The sequence below is a fragment of the Xyrauchen texanus genome, chromosome 37 (genome assembly GCF_025860055.1).
Source record: "Xyrauchen texanus isolate HMW12.3.18 chromosome 37, RBS_HiC_50CHRs, whole genome shotgun sequence".
Classification (NCBI taxonomy): Eukaryota; Metazoa; Chordata; class Actinopteri; order Cypriniformes; family Catostomidae; genus Xyrauchen; species Xyrauchen texanus.
This window is the reverse complement of record NC_068312.1, coordinates 16198204-16219007: the sequence shown is the minus strand read 5'-3', so window position 1 is coordinate 16219007 and position 20804 is coordinate 16198204. Positions and strand designations below refer to the sequence as shown.

The 20804-nt window shown below is 37.4% G+C and overlaps 1 protein-coding gene across 2 annotated transcripts; it reads left to right on the top strand.

Annotated features, from left to right (window-relative positions):
* Nucleotides 1–1603: 1603 nt before the first annotated feature.
* LOC127631175 (coiled-coil domain-containing protein 92-like) lies at nucleotides 1604–20427 on the top strand. Of its 2 annotated transcripts, none has more exons than XM_052109199.1 (4): nucleotides 1604–1737; nucleotides 7670–7875; nucleotides 9442–9483; nucleotides 18773–20427. In XM_052109199.1, the coding sequence occupies exons 2-4, from the start codon at nucleotides 7740–7742 to the stop codon at nucleotides 19645–19647; spliced, it is 1053 nt and encodes a 350-aa protein (XP_051965159.1). In that variant the 5' UTR covers nucleotides 1604–1737; nucleotides 7670–7739; the 3' UTR covers nucleotides 19648–20427. The 2 variants fall into 2 exon arrangements, with proteins under 2 accessions (XP_051965159.1, XP_051965160.1); XM_052109200.1 differs by lacking the exon at nucleotides 1604–1737 and adding an exon at nucleotides 3169–3375.
* The last annotated feature ends 377 nt before the right edge of the window (nucleotides 20428–20804 follow it).

Genomic DNA, 20804 nt, shown 5'->3' with positions numbered 1-20804 from the left:
AGTTAAGTGAGACTCTTATGCCATCAGTTTCATGAACTGATGTTTGTTTTAATGATTAAAACAGCATCAAATACTGTACAGTCCCTCACTATTATCCCTAGGAAAAAGCATATCTATGCTACCCCACAGACAACATAACTGCTTGTAAATGTATATATAAAAATTGATAAATATATAAACTGGATTTACTGAAAGAGGAGAATTCCCCGCAAAATGCATAGGCTTAAGTCAAACAAATAGGTTTTGTTGCAGTGGAATGTTCATTTTGGTGGAGTTCCTGTCTGCACTTGAAGACTGTTATAATTTGGCTAATCCTGGAGATTATTTCTTGGCCAGCAGACACTCCTCATGTTCTCATGATCAGACACCAGCCAAAACAAGCCCCATATTTTGCATTATAAAAATAATATCTATATTAACTCGGCATCTTAAATAATAACGAATGTTGTCAAGGAATGCATTCACTTTAAACTGGAAAGATATTGAAAATAAAAAAAAAAAATTCCAAATATTTGTTATTACTGAGTACTTAATACTTGCCCAAAAAGCGCATGATTTAGAAGTCAGTATAACAGTATAACCTTAATGTAATGACTTGCAGCCAGGATATATATATATATATATATATATATATATATATATATATATATATATATATATATATATATATATATATATATATATATATATATATATATATATATATATATTATATATATATATAAAATGCCTCAAATAATGGTTTATATATATATATATATATATATATATATATATATATATATGGTGTTTAAATAAAATGAATCAAGTTTTGTTATATATATAAACAGGGTTGGGATAAAATATATATATATATATCCCAACCCTGTTTATATATATAACAAAACTTGATTCATTTTATTTAAACACCATATATATATATATATATATATATATATATATATATATATATATATATATATATATATATATATATATATATATTTATAAAAACCATTATTTGAGGCATTTTTAAGATTTACACATTTCATTTTCATAACAAAATTCCATCAAATTAAATTGTACAACGTTTAATACATTTTATGAACTTAAAGTATATATATATATATATATATATATATATATATATATATATATATATATATATATATATATATATATATATATATATATATAGCCTATATAACTTTTTGGAACAGCATATTGTTTTGTTATATTCACTAATCAATACAATTATGAGTGAAAACACTTCTGGGGAAGATCTGTGCACTATTTTCACTTGTGTGAAATTGTAACATGAAACTGTAAAGCACTCGAGTCTCGCAGCAGACGCGCTAAACGTCATCCTATTACTATGGTGATGACACTTCGATGTAAATATATTTCGGTTGACAAATTAAAATCTCCCATCAAATTTAATTCGCCAGCTTTCGTTCCATATATCACCGATGCTACGGAGAATAACAGGTAAACATCCCGACACCGTCTGTTACTGGCGCGCGCATCACCTTCGCCGCAGGCGCTGAGAAGCTCGTGTGTTTTCCTCAGTCTCCCGGCATGCACCGCTTTATTTAGTGTGGTATCTCCGGGAGATGAGAGAGAGAGAGCGGACAGACACAGCCCTCTCTCTCTGCCCCAGCGAGGATAACCGCAAAGCTGTCTTCTACAGTCTCCAGGCAGCACCAATATAATTGAACAATTTCTTCCTATTTGACTCTATCTCTGCGTGTACTTCAGGTAGGTGTAGGCCTGGCCGCTTTGGGTTTCGCTTCAGGTTTATTGCGGGCAAAGGGGCTGGACGCATCCCCGGCTGCACCTGCTCTAATTCCGGCCGCTGACAGCCAGAAAAGGGCTAATGCAATTTATTTAGATGTTGTTGAATTTGTTAAAAATAATATCACGTCATATTAAGTATTCAAATAAGCAGTTGCATCTGTAGTTACTTACGTACAAATGTTGTTTACTGCTTGTTGCATTTTTTCGGCAGTATGAAGCATTAATCCACACAAAATTATCTGTGGCCGATTATTGTGTCTACAATTGTTACTGTAATTAACGATGATGGTGAACATGGATGTTATAAAGTGCCATACAGGTGTCAAAAGACTTTGAGATCATGTTGGTGACACCGCTGTGAAGCGCTGTTTAAGTTCCTGGTTGCTGGTGTTGGATGTCATGAGAGTCCGATCCTGGTGCGCATTGCATTTGAGATAATTTATGGTTATTTATCTAGATTTATAAAAAAAAAAATTCTATTAATAATAATTATATATGTACACACACACACGCGCACACATTGTATGATGTTGAGCCAGTTTACAAAGGAATAATCAATCCACTGTAAATTAATCATCTTACTAATATTAGGTACGTACATTGGGTGTCAACCTTTATTTGATTAATTTTTAGTTTCATTGAAAGTGTGTTGCTGTTAACATTATTTTGGTCACGTGCTTTCGTTTTTGCAACGTCTCTGTACAGATTGGGTTTGACGATAGAAGCGGTCTTGTGTTTTATAACCTTATTAATTTAATTTATTTCAATAATTTACATTTTAAGGTGGTTTTATGTCGATGGATGGTTGGTGCTGCCCTGTCCGCAATGCAGGTACTGTTTATGATCCGCTCATCCTCACGTGCATGTGTTGATGTGCACTGGCCAATCAGATGTTGCCACGAAAGTCCCACCTTTTTTTTTAATCAATGCTATTTTAATTCTGACACTGTATTCTTCATGTAAATCTAAGGTTTTATAATAAGTGATTTACTCTATAGTGGTAGAAATATTGAAGCATCTAATAATAACTTTTATTTATGGAGTGGGATGGAGTTGGCATTAACCTGCAGTTGTTGTCACTGTCATCATACCAGCTTACATCATACAGTATGTAGTGGGTGTGACACTAGGGTTGGTCCTCTCTGGATGTTGGTTGTATGTGTGTGATCAAGACGAGGATGTGACCAGTGTTTTAGAGTCTCCTCTAATGCTGCAGCTCAATGATTATTAAGGCGAGAGAGGGAGAGAGAATTTGGAGGGCAAGAAAGAGAGCAGGGAGCAAGCAGAGGGTAAGAGGGAGATACAAGAAAGATAATAGGGGAAAACAAACAACAGAGTTGAGCACTAATATCAGGGGAATTCTTTGTCTGTTATATGGAGCAGGGCGGGGGATGCCTCACCCTCTGACTGTAGGGACCAACATAATTCAGATCAGAGCAAATATCAGCATCAGCACTGTTAGATGTCTACCAGCTCACAAATGGAAGAGTGAGGGAGTGAGACCTTACATGTGCTGTGGAATATCAACTCTGAAGGATGATAAATGCTTCCAGGGTCTGTGATTTAACGGCAGAGCGCTCTCAGTCAAGATAATTTACGGTAAGCAGATGGATACAGGATACAGATGGTGATGTGGGTGCACTCTGTTATTGACCCCCACTTTATTACCAACATAATGTTTCCTCATTGATTTATTATATAATGTGCTATAATTTAGGTATTACTGTTAAGGTTAGCTTTTGAAATCTCATGTGAATTTGGTTATGCATTAGATTTGGTTATGTAGGTTGCCTAATTTGCCAAAGGCTTGAGTAATGGTCATATTTACCACGATATCACATAAAAGGGCAATTTTAGCTTTAAAATGCATGTATTTAAAAGTGTTAGCATAATTTTTGGAGACTATAATATGTAAAAAGCTAAATCTTTAATTGTATTTTGTATATATGATTAACAGACTTAAAGAGAATTGTCTAATTCTCATGTCTTTATACCCCATACATTTTGGCATCTCAAAGTTAATGATGTCATGGTTATGATGTCATGATTGTTGCCGGGAAACTCTTTTGTTTCAGGAAGTGCTCATGATGTGATTCGTGACACCATCACTCCCCCGTTATATTTTAATACTAGTATTGCTTATCATAAGCATACAAACTCCTTCATGTCCCTCGCTTTTTATGATTCATAAATTATTCATAGTTTTGTGTCTTGTCCACGGAGTTGCATAGTCTCCTGCTTTCCATCTTTAAGCAATGGAGGTCATCAGTCAATGTCTTTTGTTATGTAGCAGCCATCTTCAGTATTACCAAATTAGTTTTATTTATTTTTTAAGCTCAGCAGGTTTGACACTGGCAAAGTCATTCTCCATTTTGTATGTCTAAATATCCTAAGAATCATGTGACGAGGGATCAGATGTCTTATTGATGACACCCAATGGATGTTGAGTGGGTCTTGTACTTTGTCTATCTATAACATGAAAAAAGAGGGATTTCAGAAATGATTTCTCATTAAAACGTTTGTGTATGAGTCATGGAGTTTTGTAGTGTTCAGCTGTTTGTGTCAGGGTTGTGCGCCATTCGTAATTTAATTGAGAATGTGTTTTAAATTTCAATTCCTGAATTTGAATTGAATGTGAATTGAGGTAGCAAACAGGATGCAGAATTGTAAGTGTAATTTGAATTTAAAGAAGTAATACAAAAATGGAAAGATACGTAAAGGCTTCGGACTCCGGTAAGTTTAGTATATAATAATACATTTACATGTAAGAAGACAACGAAATTTAGATGATGTTTGAATACGTGTTTGAAATGCCACCTATACATTTATTTAAATTTCATAATATTGGATAAATTAACTTTCAATTTATGGACCACTTCATCCTCAACATTTTCCTCAATGCTCTAATTTATCCCAAACCCTTCAAAATGTTAATTACATTACAACATTAATACATTTTTTAATGATGCAGTTATTTATGTTATGTTGTAAAACTTGTGTTAAACTAATGAAATGCATCTGTTGTGTGACTGTTGCATTTCTTTGATTTGAAATACATGTTAATTACCACAAAAATCAAGTTTGACTAATTTTCTTTAAAAAAGCTGTGTGTGTGCCCCTACTGCATGGTAGTATTAAGATACACCTAGTAATATGTGTATTTTTTGATTAATTGTGTTTGGATTTCGAGGAGAGAGAGTCTCTGGTTTAATGACTGCATCAGTCATTACATTATGTTACTGCATGATTAGTGTGTTACTTTATTATAATAAAGTGCATAAAAGTATAATAACAAAATGAAAGCTTGAAAAATTGGTGCATCGTTTCTACTAATTACTTGCATTTACATTTACATTTACAATAATCTTAGCGCAAACATTATGTTTACTGCAGAATTGCCAGTTATTTCAGTATTAGAGCTTCAGATATATGTGTGCTTCTCATCTGTGAAAATGTATTGTGGTGTCACAAGTTCTGTGAAATTGTGTTTGTATGTGCATTTTCAAATATTCCAATCGGATGTTTATTTTCTTCAAAAGCTGCACGTAATCGGCGAAGTTTAAAAATCTTGTTTTAGCGCAGTTGATTGACAGAACTTTCATCCAAGAACTCCTTGGTGTCACAAGACTTGCACTTAGGGAGTCAAAAAATGTATAAATTAAGCTAATCCACTGTCATTTTTTTTTAAGAAAAGTAGGGAAAAGTCTAAATTAATTTAGGTAGTAATCAACATTATGCCACAAATGCTATCGATTGAGCTTAACTTGTATTAAACCTGGAAAATTCATGTTATCACAACTCAAGGTTTCCTGTGGAAACTCATGAATTGAAATGGACAATTCTTAAATTCAGGATTTTGCCCATCCCTGGCTTGTGTCAGTCAGTGCTTTTCTTGGCAATCATGAATCTTCATTAACGTCATGTTTACATTCTCATGCAAAGCAACATATAGCCTAAGCCTAACCGTCAGCTGAACACCGCTCTCAACGCAGTATGCAAGCACAGCCAATGTGTTTTGCCTCTCATTGTTTTCAGTGTACGAGCAATAATAAAATGCAATATATGCACAGTTACAGTTGGAAAAATGCCAGCTTAGATTTTGAATGCCAACAATGTACAAGCAGTGTTGATTTATTACACTTTTGCTTACCCAGCCAAAGTATTACCACAATGCATGTGTTCAATCATCATTTGAAGTCTGTTTTAAGTTAGAAATGTACATGATGATGCGATTAAAACACTGAATCCAACAGAAACTCCAGCATTAAAGGCATATTTGAAGCGCTTATGACAGACGTCACTGCTTTCAGCTCACAGTGATTGGCTGGCTCCCGGCATTTTTTGTTCCACATTAAGCCGAGTCATTTTAACTTTTATGATGCTTTCAACCACCCACAGCTTTCTCTGCACTGCTGTCAATCACACAATCCACCTCGAGAGCGTGGAGCTCGACTTCCATAGGAATGAATTGAAAACGCTTGCTCATCTTCGCTCACCATGTGCCAGTGGAAACAGGTGGAGAAAGCGACACAGAGAGAAATAGAGAGAGGACACATGAGGAGAGAAGGGAGCAAGTGAATTAATAAAAGAAAGGGGCAGAGTCTACTGGCTGTCTTCTTCTGCCGCACCCAGCAAGAGCGTAGTCTGACATTACTCTTTCATGCTCATATGCTTTTCGTGAGTTCCACTGATTCGATCACTGTACCTACACTCTTTTTTGTTAGACTGTCACTCTTCAAAACATATTAATCTTTCTTTTGAATGATTTTCATCCAGATACCTGCAGTTTAAAGGTTTAAAGGAGTCATATGATGTACTCTAAAAAAATATATAATAATGTTTAATAATTTGTAATTTTTTAAACTCAAAATTACTTCCCCAAGATCATTTATTACAACTAAGCATGGGTTGTTGTCACAATGGAATGCAAAGAGGCTGTTATTAAAGGATTCGACAGTGCCAACTATGTTGGATGTTGTATCTTAATTAACTGATTTGATTCAGTATCATTGAATCAACCTGAATAAATTAGGTTACACCAACAAAACAAATTTTGAGGCCTAGATCAAGTAGAAATAGCTCCGTAAGGTAACAATTGCAGGTTTCCACTTTTTACAGTTTTTCATATCATATGCTACAAAAAAGTTTACATAAAAGTCTTAAAGTCACAACACCAAAATGGCCTACAGATTCCACAATGCTCATGAAAACCTAAAAGAGCATCAGGATTGGGGATGATACCTCACCAGTGTATGATCTGAAACTAACGCGCTCTGTAGTATTGACCACTTTAAATCAATACCTCCAGACTCTCTCTCTCTCTCTCTCTCTCTCTCTCTCTCTCCTCTCTCTCTCTCTCTATCTGCCTCATCTGAAAGGCATTACGTAATGTCAAGCTATTATGGTGTCATTAGCAAAAAATAGCTCTTTGTCCTCAGACAGAGGGACAATGATTCAGGGAAGCAATTGTGACATTCCGGAGTAAACATAATTTGATTACTGGAATGTATTTGTGTTTGTGAGTGTGTATAAGAATGGAGTGTGACACTGCTGAACTCACTATGACTGGCACTCCATTGCATCAGCCACTGTATGCATTTGTCCCTGAGCAAACCTGTCATCTGAGTTAAACTCCATCCAGCAGTGTCTTCACTTTATGTGCTGTTTAATAAATGTGTTTATGTGTACTTTCACACATGTCACTTTAAGTTAAACAAATGTGTGCATTCAGTCAGCTTTCTGAAGAGCAGTTTATACTATCGTTTGCTCAAAATGACTTATGCTGTATGACGGCATATAATTTGTTGAGTGACTTAATAGTTACGTGAAAGGTGAATATTCATGGTTCATAGGCAGTATATGTAATAAATATGTTCTGTACTTGTTTTCACAGGTTTACTCAGCTAGTGCGTGTGTGAGTGAGTATATTTTTATACATGTGAGTGTGACTTTGTATCATCATCATGGCCTCGGTGAGTGTGACCTTGGAGAATCAACTCCACAGTGCACAGAAGAACCTGCTGTTCTTGCAGCAAGACCATGCCAACACATTGAAGGGCCTTCACGCTGAGATCCGCCGCCTACAACAGCACTGCACAGGTAGACATACAACGCACACATGCCAGCACACTGAGCATGAGTATACACTCACCGGCCACTTTATTACCTACATCTACTGATTAATTATCTAATCAGCCAATTGTGTGGCAGCTGTGTAATGTATATAATCATGCAGATAAAGGTCAGGAGCTTCAGTTAATGTTCACATCGACCATCAGAATGGGGAAAAAATGTGATCTCAATGATTTCGACCATGGCATGATTTTTTTCCTTTGAGTATTTCTGTAACTGCTGATCTCCTGGGATTTTCATGCACAACAGTCTCTAGAGTGTTTACAGAATAACATCCAATGAGCAGCAGTTCTGGTGACGAAAACACCTTGTTGATGACAGAGCTCAACGGAGAATGGCCTGACTGGTTTGAGCTGACAGAAAGGCTAAGGTATCTTAGATAACCCCTCTGTACAATTGTAGTGAGAAGAACAGCATCTCAGAATGCACAACACATCAAACCTTGAGGCGGATGAGGCACAAAAGCAGAGGACCACATTGGGTTCCACTTCTGTCAGCCAGGAACAGAAACTGAGGATGCAGTGGGCCTGCCATTTGTGTACCTCAGCAGAAATCCAGTTTTGGTGAGCCTGTGCCCACTATTTCCTGTTCTAAGCTGACAGTAGTGGTATCCGGAGGGGTCTTCTGATGCTGTAGTCCATCCGCCTCAATGTTTGATGTGTTGTTCAGAAATGCTTTTCTGCGCTGTTGTAACACGATTATTTAGGTTACTGTCACCTTCCTGTCAGCTTGTACCATTCTGGCCATTCTCCTTTGACATAACAAGCTGTTTTCACCCAAAGAACTGCCACTCACTGGATGTTTTTTGTTTTTTCATACCATTCTCTTAACAGCCTAGAGGTTTGTGTGAAAATTTCAGGAGTTCAGCAGTTACAGAAATACTCCAGAAATGGCAGCCCGTCTGGCACCAACAATCATGCCATGGTCAAAATCATTGAGATCCCAGTTTTCCCCATTCTGATGGTTGACATGAACATTAACTGAAGCTCCTGACCCATATCTGTATGATTTTATACATTACACAGCTGCCACATGATTGGCTGATTAGATAATCGCATAAAGTAGATGTACAGGTGTTCCTAATAAAGTGGATGGTGAGTTTATATACACAGACACCTGTTTGTTTTTCTGTCATGTGGGGACCTTTCAATAACTTCTATTTTTTTTTTACTGAGTTAATTATATTTTCTATCTCCTAACCCTGCACCTAAACCTCACCAATACCCTCACACAAACCTTTCAGGATTTTTACTTTTTAAGGCATTATTTAGTATGTTTATTAAGCTATTTTCTCAAGTGGACTCTTAGCTGAATGCCGTTTGTGTTGTTGTTTTTGTTTTGGCTCTTACTCTCTTGCTCTCTGCCTGTTTCAGGTGATGTCTTTTGTCATGTGACCTTCAGTGTTGTCATTAAAGGTAGTGTGATGTTCTGCGCTATCAGTCTAACATTTGATCTCTCTCTCTCCCTCCCTCACACTCTTTCTGTCCTTTTGTGACTCTATCCACTCCCTCCCTCCTCTCTTTCCTTTCACAGACCTGACATATGAGCTGACAATGAGGAGCTCTGATCCAGGCGGTAAGATTTCCTCACGCACACTTTATGCGTGTATTTCTGTGTTCACATTTACATGTTGTCAAAACAAAGCAGTTGCACAACAGGGTTCAACTAATTGTGTGTCAGGTGTTTGTTGTTGCTTGGATACTGTCAAAGAGCTGGTCAACCAAACAAACACCCGTTCAAAGAAATCTCTGACAGCTTGACAGACATGATGGACATACTACCAGCAGTAGAAACACAATTACTCTGTAAGTTACTTAAAGGGATATTTCACCCAAAAAATGAAAATTCCCTTATCATTTATTCACCCTCATGCCATCCCAGATCCCAGACCTTCTTAGCAGAACACAAAGATTTTTAGAAATGTATCTCAGCTCTGTTGGTCCTTACAATGCAAGTGAATAGTGATCAGACATTTGTTCCAAAAATAACATTAAGGAAACATAAAAGTAGTTCATATGCCTCAAGTTTTTAAATCCAAGTCTTCAGAATGAATATAATTGAATATAACAGAACAATATTTAAGTAATTTTTTACTCTAAAAGTGAAACTAAACAAGCACCACATGTGGCATTAAGATGTAAAAGTGAAAATGGAGATTTAGAGTAAAAAAGGACTTAAATTTAGATCTGTTTCTCACCAACACCTATTATATCACTTCTGAAGATTTTGATTTAACCACTGGAGTCTTTTCGTTGTGTGATTTTTAGGGCTCCGTCTGATCCCCATTCACTTGTATTGTATGGATCAACAGAGCTGAGATATTCTTCTAAAAATCTTCAATTGTGTTCTGATGAGTCATACACATCTGGGATGACATGTGGGTGAGTAAATAACGAGAGAATTTTCACTTTTGGGTGAACTATCCCTTTAATGTTAACTTCTTGTTATAAGAACTGTTGTATAAAAGCAACATCAGAAAGATAAAGAACTTCATCACTTAGCCTAACCTAACCCATCAATCATGCTTTTGTACTGCTGCACTGTTGTTATTACCTGTGCCCTCGTGTCTACTTCCGAATCACAGGTGTGGTTATACTCAGTACAACAGCACTCATTTGATATTGCCAAAGTATTCACTTGTTCGGTTTTGTCTGTCAGCCTTTTTAATGATCTGCTGCTGGCTTGCTGTCTCTCTTTGCTAAATTTGCAGCAGGTTGTAAATAAGACTTTTTTGTTTCCGCAAAGAAAGATAGAGGGAACAGTGTCCCTTAATGTGCATATACCACCACGCTATGTCTTGTAACCGGGAAACCAGATGCCCACCCAGCAAATAGGCTCACATAGACCCCCGCTGTGCACAAAGACTGGCATTTCCATTCCTCTGTCTTTCTTTTTCACCCATCCACCCTCCCATGTGTTTAATATATGTTGGGCTTTCAATCTCAGCCCAAATACACACAATGTACTAATGAGACATTTACGCCTCTGAATGCTCAAGGCAGTTCCAACTGCAGTATCCAGGCAAATCACATAACTGGTCTCTGTAGTGTTCAACACAGTTTTAAGACTTCCAAGATTCTTTATTTTTCTGGAGCTGTTGTAAATATGGATGTATAAAGGATAAAGTAATGGTAAGATGGCCTTTATCCTGTTTGTTTTGCAATATCAACCAGCTCATTGTATGTTAATCCATGCTACATGCCAAATAAATAGTGGCAAATAGTTTAAATAGTTTTTTATGTTTGTAAAAAGAAAGAAATAAGAACGTTTCACTATGGCGTTACTGGACAGACATGAAACTAGCATATCTAAAATGTAAGAAATCGGTTTGTCTGGGACAATTATTGAGTTTAGCGATCATTATACAAAAATTGCAAAATGCTATGATTGACCAATCAGAATCAAGTATTCTAGAGAGTTTAATATAGTGCATTATTATTAATTTGTTTCAGATTTAGGTTTCAGGTACAGTGTCTGAATGTTTTTATACAGGCTGTTGTTGTTTGTGTTGTTGTTGTTGTACATGGATGATGGCCAGATTACAGTCCAGCTCAGGAAATGAGATTATGAATGGCTACACTAATACAGCACTAATGCAAAAGGCTAATGCATCGTCTGCAACCTGCTGACTGCACCACAGTCTCGGCTAGATCAACACACTCATTTTCTTAACAATAGCCATGAGATGTGAGACACAGCTCTATCACCCATCTCCCATTTTTTTCATGTTGAATCCCATTTGAAAATGACATGAGAGGCTTATATAAATAGATATCCCCTCACTTCAGGGTTGAAAGATCGCTCTTAAAGGGATAGTTCAGCCAAAAATGTAAATTCTGTCATTATTTACTCACCCATATGGTGTTATTAAACCTATTTTACTTTCTTCAAAAAGAAATGTTAATCTCAGTTACCACTGGCTTTCTTTGCATATTTGTTAAAACAAGCTCTTCAAAATCTATTAGAGTGGAGGCCTCCACACAGATGGTTTCATCTCATTAGAGCTCATGCCCATTAAAACACAGATCATTACACTGTCAAACCCTGATTAGAGCGACATCTGTTGTCTCTCTACCATGGCACGTGCAACATAAGTGTTGAGAAGAATCACATTATATTTTCAAATTAAAACACTCTCACATAATTAAGATGTGAGTTTGACCTCAGCTGGATGTGCTGGAGTGAGATTCATGTATGCATTATGGCTGTCCGACCAGGTTTGTGTGTGAATTTGATGGTGACCTCATTAGCTTGTGTGGCAATTGCAAAGTGGTAATGAGCCGGTCAGGAAAAGCTTGAGAGATAGTGTGCACAATTCACTCACATAAATAAGCTTATTCTGCACGTCCAGTCTAATAACTAAAGAGATCACATGGTACTAAGACCTTCATTAATACAGGTGTTGTGTGCAGTATGCTTTTTAATCTATATATATATATATATATATATATATATATATATATATATATATATATATATATATATATATATACATATATATATATATATACACAACAGCTAATTCCAGTCCTCGAATCTGATTGGCGAGAGACGTTCCATGAGCACTGATGGTCTGACACCATCAGCACTCCGACACTTCACTGTGTGTGTATCACTCCACTTGTGTTCGTGCCGTTCTAAACTAAAGTTTAAAAGCAGTGCAGATGCTGTGGTTTGTCTTTTTTTGTTCATTACATACACTACTAAAGCTAGGAATTAGCTTTAAATGGTGTAAGGGGTTAAGATGGGCAAGGAGGAGGCGAGAACCGGCTTGTCAATATAAATAATAATTTAATGAAAACTTAAACCAAAACACACAAACATAAACACACACATGACGGACATGCCCGTAATTATCTCTCAAGAACCGTCGTCATGGCCGCCTTTATCCCTCGCGCGCCCCATCAGGCCGATTGGGGACCAGGCGTACAGCATTCTAGCCCGGCCCCGCCCCCCTCCGCTACACACTAATCCCGGTGCCTCCTCCCGGTGCCACCAGCATGACATACACCCCCCTTTCCCTGGGGAGGGGCGTGCTTTGCGCCCCGTCAGGTCATCCCCGCCTTCCTCGACCTGGGAGGAGACAGGAGGGGAAAAACAACAACAACAAAAAACTAAATAGGCGAGGGAAAAGGCCAACATGGAGAGAGGAGAGAGAGAAGAAGCTCATTCACCGGTTCTCTGATGTGCCGTCGCGTGGTCCTCGAGCACTCCCCAACACTCTTCTGCGGATGACAGCCGCTCATCCCCGGGCGGCCCGGAGTCAAACCTCTGACCCCTAGTGGACAGAATGCCCCTCTGCTTTTCTGGCAGCACATGGGGACATTCCTCCGTCCCCTCCGCATTTCTGGGGGACGGCAGTGGCTCCATCGCTCCAGGCGGTCGGGGAATCCAGTCCCCTCTCACCCCTTGGACGACGGCCGTTCCCCACGTCCGGGCGGTCAGGCTACTTCATCACCCAGCAGATGGCAGCGGCGCTCCCCGGGTGGATGGCAGTGTCGAGGACTCTGCGATGGGCATCCCTCCTTCTTCGGCACCAATGTAAGGGGGTTAAGATGGGCAAGGAGGAGATGAGAACCGGCTTGTCAATATAAATAACAATTTAATGAAAACTTAAACCAAAACACACAAACATAAACACACACATGACGGACATGCCTGTAATTCTCTATCTCTCGAACCGTCGTCACCGCCTTTATCCCTCGCGCGCCCCATCAGGCCGATTGGGGACCGGGCGTGCAACATTCTAGCCGAACAAACGAACAAATTCAGCATTACGGCTCATCACAGATGAGAGACACAACAGACAGATTAATTAAGGCAATTACCTCTTTTTGGACTTTCCACATTGGAGTGGACACACTGTTTAAAATGGAGGACATCGCGGTTTCTTTAGTGAATGACTCTTTCACATCGGCTACTGCGAAATAGAGAGAAATTCCCCCGCTTGGATGGCTATTTTTCCACTGAGAAAGCTGATCTTCAGATAGCTGACAGCATCTCTGCTTGGGAGTGGCAACAGGTGATCAAATACGCTCCGTCTCTCTCTCTCTCTCTCTCTCTCTCTCTCTCTCTCTCTCTCTCACACACACAAACACACACACACACACATCCATCCATCCTTGTTTATCCAATAACTTGTTTGAAACAGCACAAGCTGATACTATTTCTGAATTAAAAAATGTCATTTTTTAATTACTAACGAAGGCTTGGATGCATCATTTGTTTTGAACCAGCAATGGCAGAATCTGATCAGCCATGTAATAAAGTAGTTCCATGCACAAATGCGTTTTTATGACCGTATTCAGTTTTTCCTAATTTTTTTTTATTTAATTGTTCATGGAACTGTTGTATATAAGCAATATCACACTCGCAATCATGCTATATGGCCCTAAATCAGCACTGCTGTGATCACACATGGAACCCAGCAGTGCTGATGTATTGCCATATTGCACTCTATAGCTTAAATATATATATATATATATATATATATATATATATATATATATATATATATATATATATACAGTACTGTGCAAAAGTCTTAGGCACATAAGATGTGTCACAAAAGCTTTTGTCTTATGGTTATTTATATCTTCAGCTTTAGTGTGTCAATAGGAAATATAAATGTTAGACTCCCAAAGATTACTTTTGCAAATAGAAAAGATTAGAATAGAAGAACAGGGAGCCCTGTAACAGATGTCATGGCCCCACAAAGCCCCCCACTGAAAATTGTGTCAGATTACATAAAGAGACAGAAGCAATTGAGACAGCCTAAATAGATAGAAGAACAGTGGCAAAATCTCCAAGAATCATCCTATCTGCCAACAACCAAGAAAAATTGTGTCCAGGTGTACCTAGGAGAATTGGTATTGTTTTAAAGGCAAAGATGGTCACACCAAATATTGATTTAGCTTTTTTCTGTTTACTTGACTTAGCATGACATATAGTGATAAATGAAAATTTTGAAGACATCCTCACTCTGCAACATTTTTCGTTTTAGTGCCTAAAAATATTGCACAGTACTGTATATGTATATACAGGGTTGGGGAGTAATGGAATATATGTAACAGGATTACATATTTAAAATACAAAATATGAGTAACTGTATTCCACTACAGTTACAATTTAAATCATTGGTATTTAGAAAACAGTTACATTAAAAACGTATTTTGATTACTTAAGAGATTACTTTGCATTTTATTGTCATTTGTTTAATTTAATATTTAGTCCTTGCAGATGGAAAACATTTATACATATAAATGATGTGATCCAAAGTGCATTTGAACAGCGGTGAAACACTTTCTTATGATGTGTTTCATTCACACGAGCAGACAGAGAAGTAAGTTTGAAGTAAGTTTCAGCTTTATGCTAAGCTAAAATGCTATTTCTAGCCATTTTACATGCACACGTTATCAGGCACGATCATATTTTTTTTATCAAGAAAATTCACATTGTATCATAATTTCTTTTATTCTAGTAAGACCTTTGATATTAGTGCAATAATCTTATTTTTGATAATAATTTTAATTTTTTTCCTGCAAAAATATAAAAAAAAATCCTTAAAACAAGATCCATTTGATTTATCTTGTTTTAGAAACAACACTGTAGGCCTATAAGATATTTAGGTTTTTCAGAGAATGTATTTTTAATATGTGTATTTTGTCGTACTGTACTGGCAGAGTTTTTATAGTAAAAACAAGTGAAAAAAGTGAGAAAAGTAATCCAAAGTATTTATAATACATTACTGACCTTGAGTAATGTAACGGAATTTGCTACAAATGACATTTTACAGCATGTATTCTGTAATACATTTCAAAAGTAACCCTCCCAACCCTGTATATATATATATATATATACACACACACACTGGCGGCCAAAAGTATGGAATAATGTACAGATTTTGTCTTTTTCTTTGCAATTCTTCCCATAAGGCATGAAATTGTACATGAAACTGATGTTGAGCAGGTAGAATTCAATGAAGCTGTCAGCTGAGGACATGTGAGGTGTCTATTTCTCAAACTAGAGACTCTGATGTACTTATCCTCTTGTTTAGTTGTACATCTGGGCTTCCACATCTCTTTGTGTCCTTGTTAGAGCCAGTTGTCCTTTGCATTGGAAACTGTAGTGTACACCTTTGTATGAAATCTTTAGTTTTTTGGAAATTTCAAGCATTGACTGATGAGTTTCTTATATTTGACCTAATATTGACCTTAAGACGTACCAGTCTATTGCATAATGTGGCAACTCAAAAGCAAACACAAAGACAATGTTAAGCTTCATTTAATGAACAAAATAGCTTTCAGCTGTGTTTGATATAATGGCAAGTGATTTTCTAGAGCCAAATGATCAATTTAGCATGATTACTCAAGGATAAGATGTTGGAGTGATGTCTGCTGGAAATGGTGTCTGTCTAGATTTGATCAAAAATGACTTTTTTCTAATAGAGATGGTGCTGTTTTTTATATCAGTAATGTCCTGACTATATATTGTGATCAGTTGAATGCCACTTTGGTGAATTAAAGTACCAATTTTCTTCCAGTACAGCTAAATCTTTACATTATTCCAAACTTTTAGCCACCAGTGTGTGTATATTAATATATATAATCTGCCAAATGCACAAAGTGTTTATTTTCATTTATGGTGTTTGTTCACAGTGTTAAGAATGGATGTGGGCTGCTTGAGTCTGTGTAGATTTGTTAAATGTAAGCATATTTTTGTCACATTTGCTGATTGTGATTTTGGAAAATATTCTCTACAGTTTTATTTTATTTTATTTTAACTTGATTACCATATTTGTCCTTTTTATTTTACTTATTTTGCACTGCATTGGCAAAAAATAAATAAAATAAAAAGTATAATAATTGTAATACAATTCAATCATACAAAATTGAAATTCGGAGAGAGAGCGAGTCATCCTCCCTTGCCTGCCATTGTTTAGAATGTTTCAGTCAGAAGGTCAGTGCTATTTCCTCAACCTTCATATGCATTAGCACTGTAACGAGAGATAGGTTCTCTCTCTCTCTCTCTCTCTCTCTCTCTCTCTCTCTCTCTCTCTCTCTCTTTCAGCCCTTCACTCTTCCACCCCTAGAGACTGCATACGTTTTTCTAGGTGCCACCCCTGCTTGGCTTCCATGCTCATGTCTTTGTATTTATACTAAGCTTAATTTATGGAAAAATCAATAATATCTATGCTGAGCTAAGCTAAATGAGCTGCTCCCATAATAGTATAAATGTTTTTTGTTTTTTCTCAAAGCTTGACATCAGAACTTCAGGGTGGACTGTGAGAGTTCTTGTATAGGAAAACTTTGAAGTTTGATTTTTCACACACCATTGGCAATTTCTTAATGATAATTGTATTAATAATATATTATTCAAAGTTCACAGCTGCCCTCTGTATAGGCTATAGGCTCTGATTTTCTTTTACAGTTGGCACAAATACATTTTTCTGTACTTTGTCTTTATGTCTACATGTATTATTATTCTAGACTTTTGTATTTACAGATGCTGTAGACGATTTCAGTCGTTTGACAGACTCTGTTCTCTGTGCTCAGTTCTCATTCCTTTAAATATAGTAAACACCCTCTCTCCAAAACCCCAATTTTCAAAAGACATGCCATCAAACCGGAACATGCAAAATCATTCATAGGCACAGAGTATTTTGGATTGTCTGAAAAAAGTCAAGCCAATCATCTGACACTTTTTGCTGTCTACAAATCTTATAGGATATGGTGATTTCTCAGGACAACTATTTTAAGGATATCTGTCAAGTAATAGGGGTATTTATATGTGGTATTCCAAAAATAACTCACTTATAGCAGCTTTAATCCTGTGGCTGTCAAAGTCTAAAAAATACTGCCTTCGCAGGCAGTATTTAAAGGTATGAAAACAGCAAGGCACATTCGTTTTCAATGTTTGAATGTCTACGAAAATGTCTTAATCTGGTAGAATTTCAACGGCAGCATGTGTCCTTGATATCTGATTCAGCAGTTTGCAGTTGGTGGAAAGAATAAAAATAATGTCTAATGAAGTGATTAAATAACTTGAATTTGATTCTCGATTTGACTTTTGGGGTAGGTCTCTTTGGATGGGCTGTACAGTTAACAATTACGGGGAATGGGGGTTGAACAAAACAAAACTTGGTATTATAATTATAATATATCATGGTATCATGGTAATACTGTGGTATTCTTTAAAGCATCTTGTTCATGGTAAATACCATAGTACATAAATAATTCAGTAGCATGGTATGTACAAAGGGGTATTCAATTAAAGCTCCAAGAGGTCCGTTCTCTACATTTACTGCCCAGCAAAGGTCAAGAAATTAATAATTTAAAATGCTTCGGAAGCACACATTACTTGTTTGACTAACTTGTATGATATAAGCAATGTGCATTTTCTGTGAAACTTATTGTAAATGATAAAGTCTTATAAAAAAAAAAAATGTTTTGTAAACAAACCAAAATATACACCACAGCAGTGCAATTAAACATATTGCTTGCTTTATAAATGGGCTGACAGTTAAATAATGGAAAATTGTTTTCATTATTAACAGTGCTAATAACATAGTTATAAAAACTCTATAGCAGTGTGTATATATATATATATATATATATATATATATATATATATATATATATATATATAGTTTTTTGTTTTTTTCTCTGAAAATAGGAAGTCAAAAACATCCACTGCTCTAAAACATTAAAGCCTATCTGAAACCAGTTTCCTTAGAAGGAACTTTTATAAGCAATTGCTACCTGTTCAGTCATTGATTAAATGAGCAACCAGGCATCTTTCAAACACAGCCAATATGCATGTACATCATTCCTGTGTAAATGTGTGTGTGATGTCTTTCTCTTAGATGATGGTGAGGCACGCTGCAGAGAGCTGCACCAGCGCTGTGAGGAGCTGGAGGCTCAGCTGAAGGCTAAAGAGCAGGAAAACATGGAGCTCCTGCGGGATCTAGAGCAGAAGAACGCCATGATCTCCGTGCTGGAGAACACCATCCGTGAGCGAGAGAAGAAGTACCTGGATGAGCTAAAGCTGAAGAGCCATAAGTTGGCAGTGCTGTCTGGAGAACTAGAGCAGAGAGCCAGCACCATCGCCTACCTCACCTCCCAGCTCCACGCTACCAAAAAACGCCTTCTCGCTGGGGGTGCGGCTGGTATAAGCCCCTCCGGCAGCCCAGTTGCCTCTTTCAAACCAACTCCACCTTCCGCTCCAGTGCCTACTGGAAATGAAAAGGACATTCGCCAACCTGAGACCCCTCGCAGGCGTATGCGCAAAAGTCTTTCACAGCCACTGCATTCTGAATACACGGAGCTGTATCGGTTGGGCGCCATGGACGGGCGCAGGGTGGTGCTTAGAGATCAAGTAGATGCCATGCCAGATCCCACACCCTTCCTCCAAGCCAGAGAGCCAGTTGGCCCTGTAGAGTCCCAACCGGTGCTGCGGGAACGCCCTTCTGTAATCCCGCCCATTGCTTCGACCACACCCCCTGCACCATCAAGTCCCGCCCACATCCCTGTGCCCCCAAGCCCCAGGAATAGTCCAGCACGGGAAGGGTCTATTTCCCATGCTAATGCACATATAGGTGTGGCACATAGGATCGATCGCTCGCCCTCAGCAGGTAGAGGTTCGGCCCGGCCACAGGCAGAGGTGGAAACCCTCGCCGTGGACCAAGTCAATGGGGAGCAGGTAGTTCGCAAACGCTCAAGTGCAGACAGAACTGTTTAAAACCAAGAAATGCACACATGTACACACCCTAAAACACAGACAATGTTTAAACATAGTATAAACATAGCCGTATTAAGACCAATGCAGTATGTACAGAACTCGATATGACTGCGAAAACACACACACACACACACACACACACACACGCGCTCAAAACAGTAGAACTATTTAAATAAAGTATGAAACACATAGACATATCGTTTAATTTGCTACAGATTTCACACTAGCAAACACAACTTCACAACACAACCCTGGAAGACACTGTATAACACACACTGGCAAATGAACAAGTGAATTTTAGGCAAAGACTGTCTAAGAATGAAAGACAATTAATGTGTTTCTAAAAGAACGTTGGAGAGACTTTGGAGGGCAGCAAGAGCTTCTGTATGTCCTGCTGCTTTTTATGCAACATGTAGAAGAAGGGAAAAATACTTTTGCTCATGGTCATTTTAACTTTTCTTGTTTCACCTCAGTCGAGAAGAACTTTGAGCATGCCAAATGTTTATTTTTCTTTACCATCTGATTTTCAGTGTCTTCTTTTTGCCATTTATGTCCCAATCAGTATGTTGTCAAGGTGCATCACACACACATACAGTATATTGCCAAATCTTGTCATTGCCTGCTGATTTAATGTGCTCTGATGCATATTCATATCTACTCATATTTATTCATGAGCACTGCAGTAGTACTGGAATCTCTATACTCCTTCAGCTCTCCTTTCCTTCTCACTGACATATCTACTGGCTAATGTGAAGAATCCTGCTGCTCCTTATTAAACACCTGCAGAAATTAAATGACTTATGTCTTAAATAGGTGACTTTAATTCCTTATCGTACTGTTGCACTTGCTTATATTAAAGTAATAGTTCACCCAAAAAGAAAGTTCTCTCATCATTTACTCACCCTCATGCCATCCCAGATTTGTTTGACTTTGTTTCATCTGCTGAACTCAAATGAAGATTTTTAGATTAATTTCTCACATTGTACTGACCTACAGAGCTGAAACATTCTTCTAAATATCATATTTTGTATTCTGCTGAAGAAAGAAAGTCAAACACATCTGGGATGGCATGAGGGTGAGTAAATGAGGGAATTTTCATTTTTGGTTAAACTATCAGTTTAATAATATTTTGAACATATATAACATTAATTTAAAGA

Coding starts and splice junctions, on each gene's coding strand:
- LOC127631175 (XM_052109199.1), top strand. CDS start 7,740: ATGGCCTCGGTGAGTGTGACCTTGGAGAATCAACTCCACAGTGCACAG. Junction 7,876..9,441: donor CCTACAACAGCACTGCACAG/GTAGACATACAA, acceptor TTCCTTTCACAG/ACCTGACATATGAGCTGACA. Junction 9,484..18,772: donor GAGGAGCTCTGATCCAGGCG/GTAAGATTTCCT, acceptor TCTTTCTCTTAG/ATGATGGTGAGGCACGCTGC.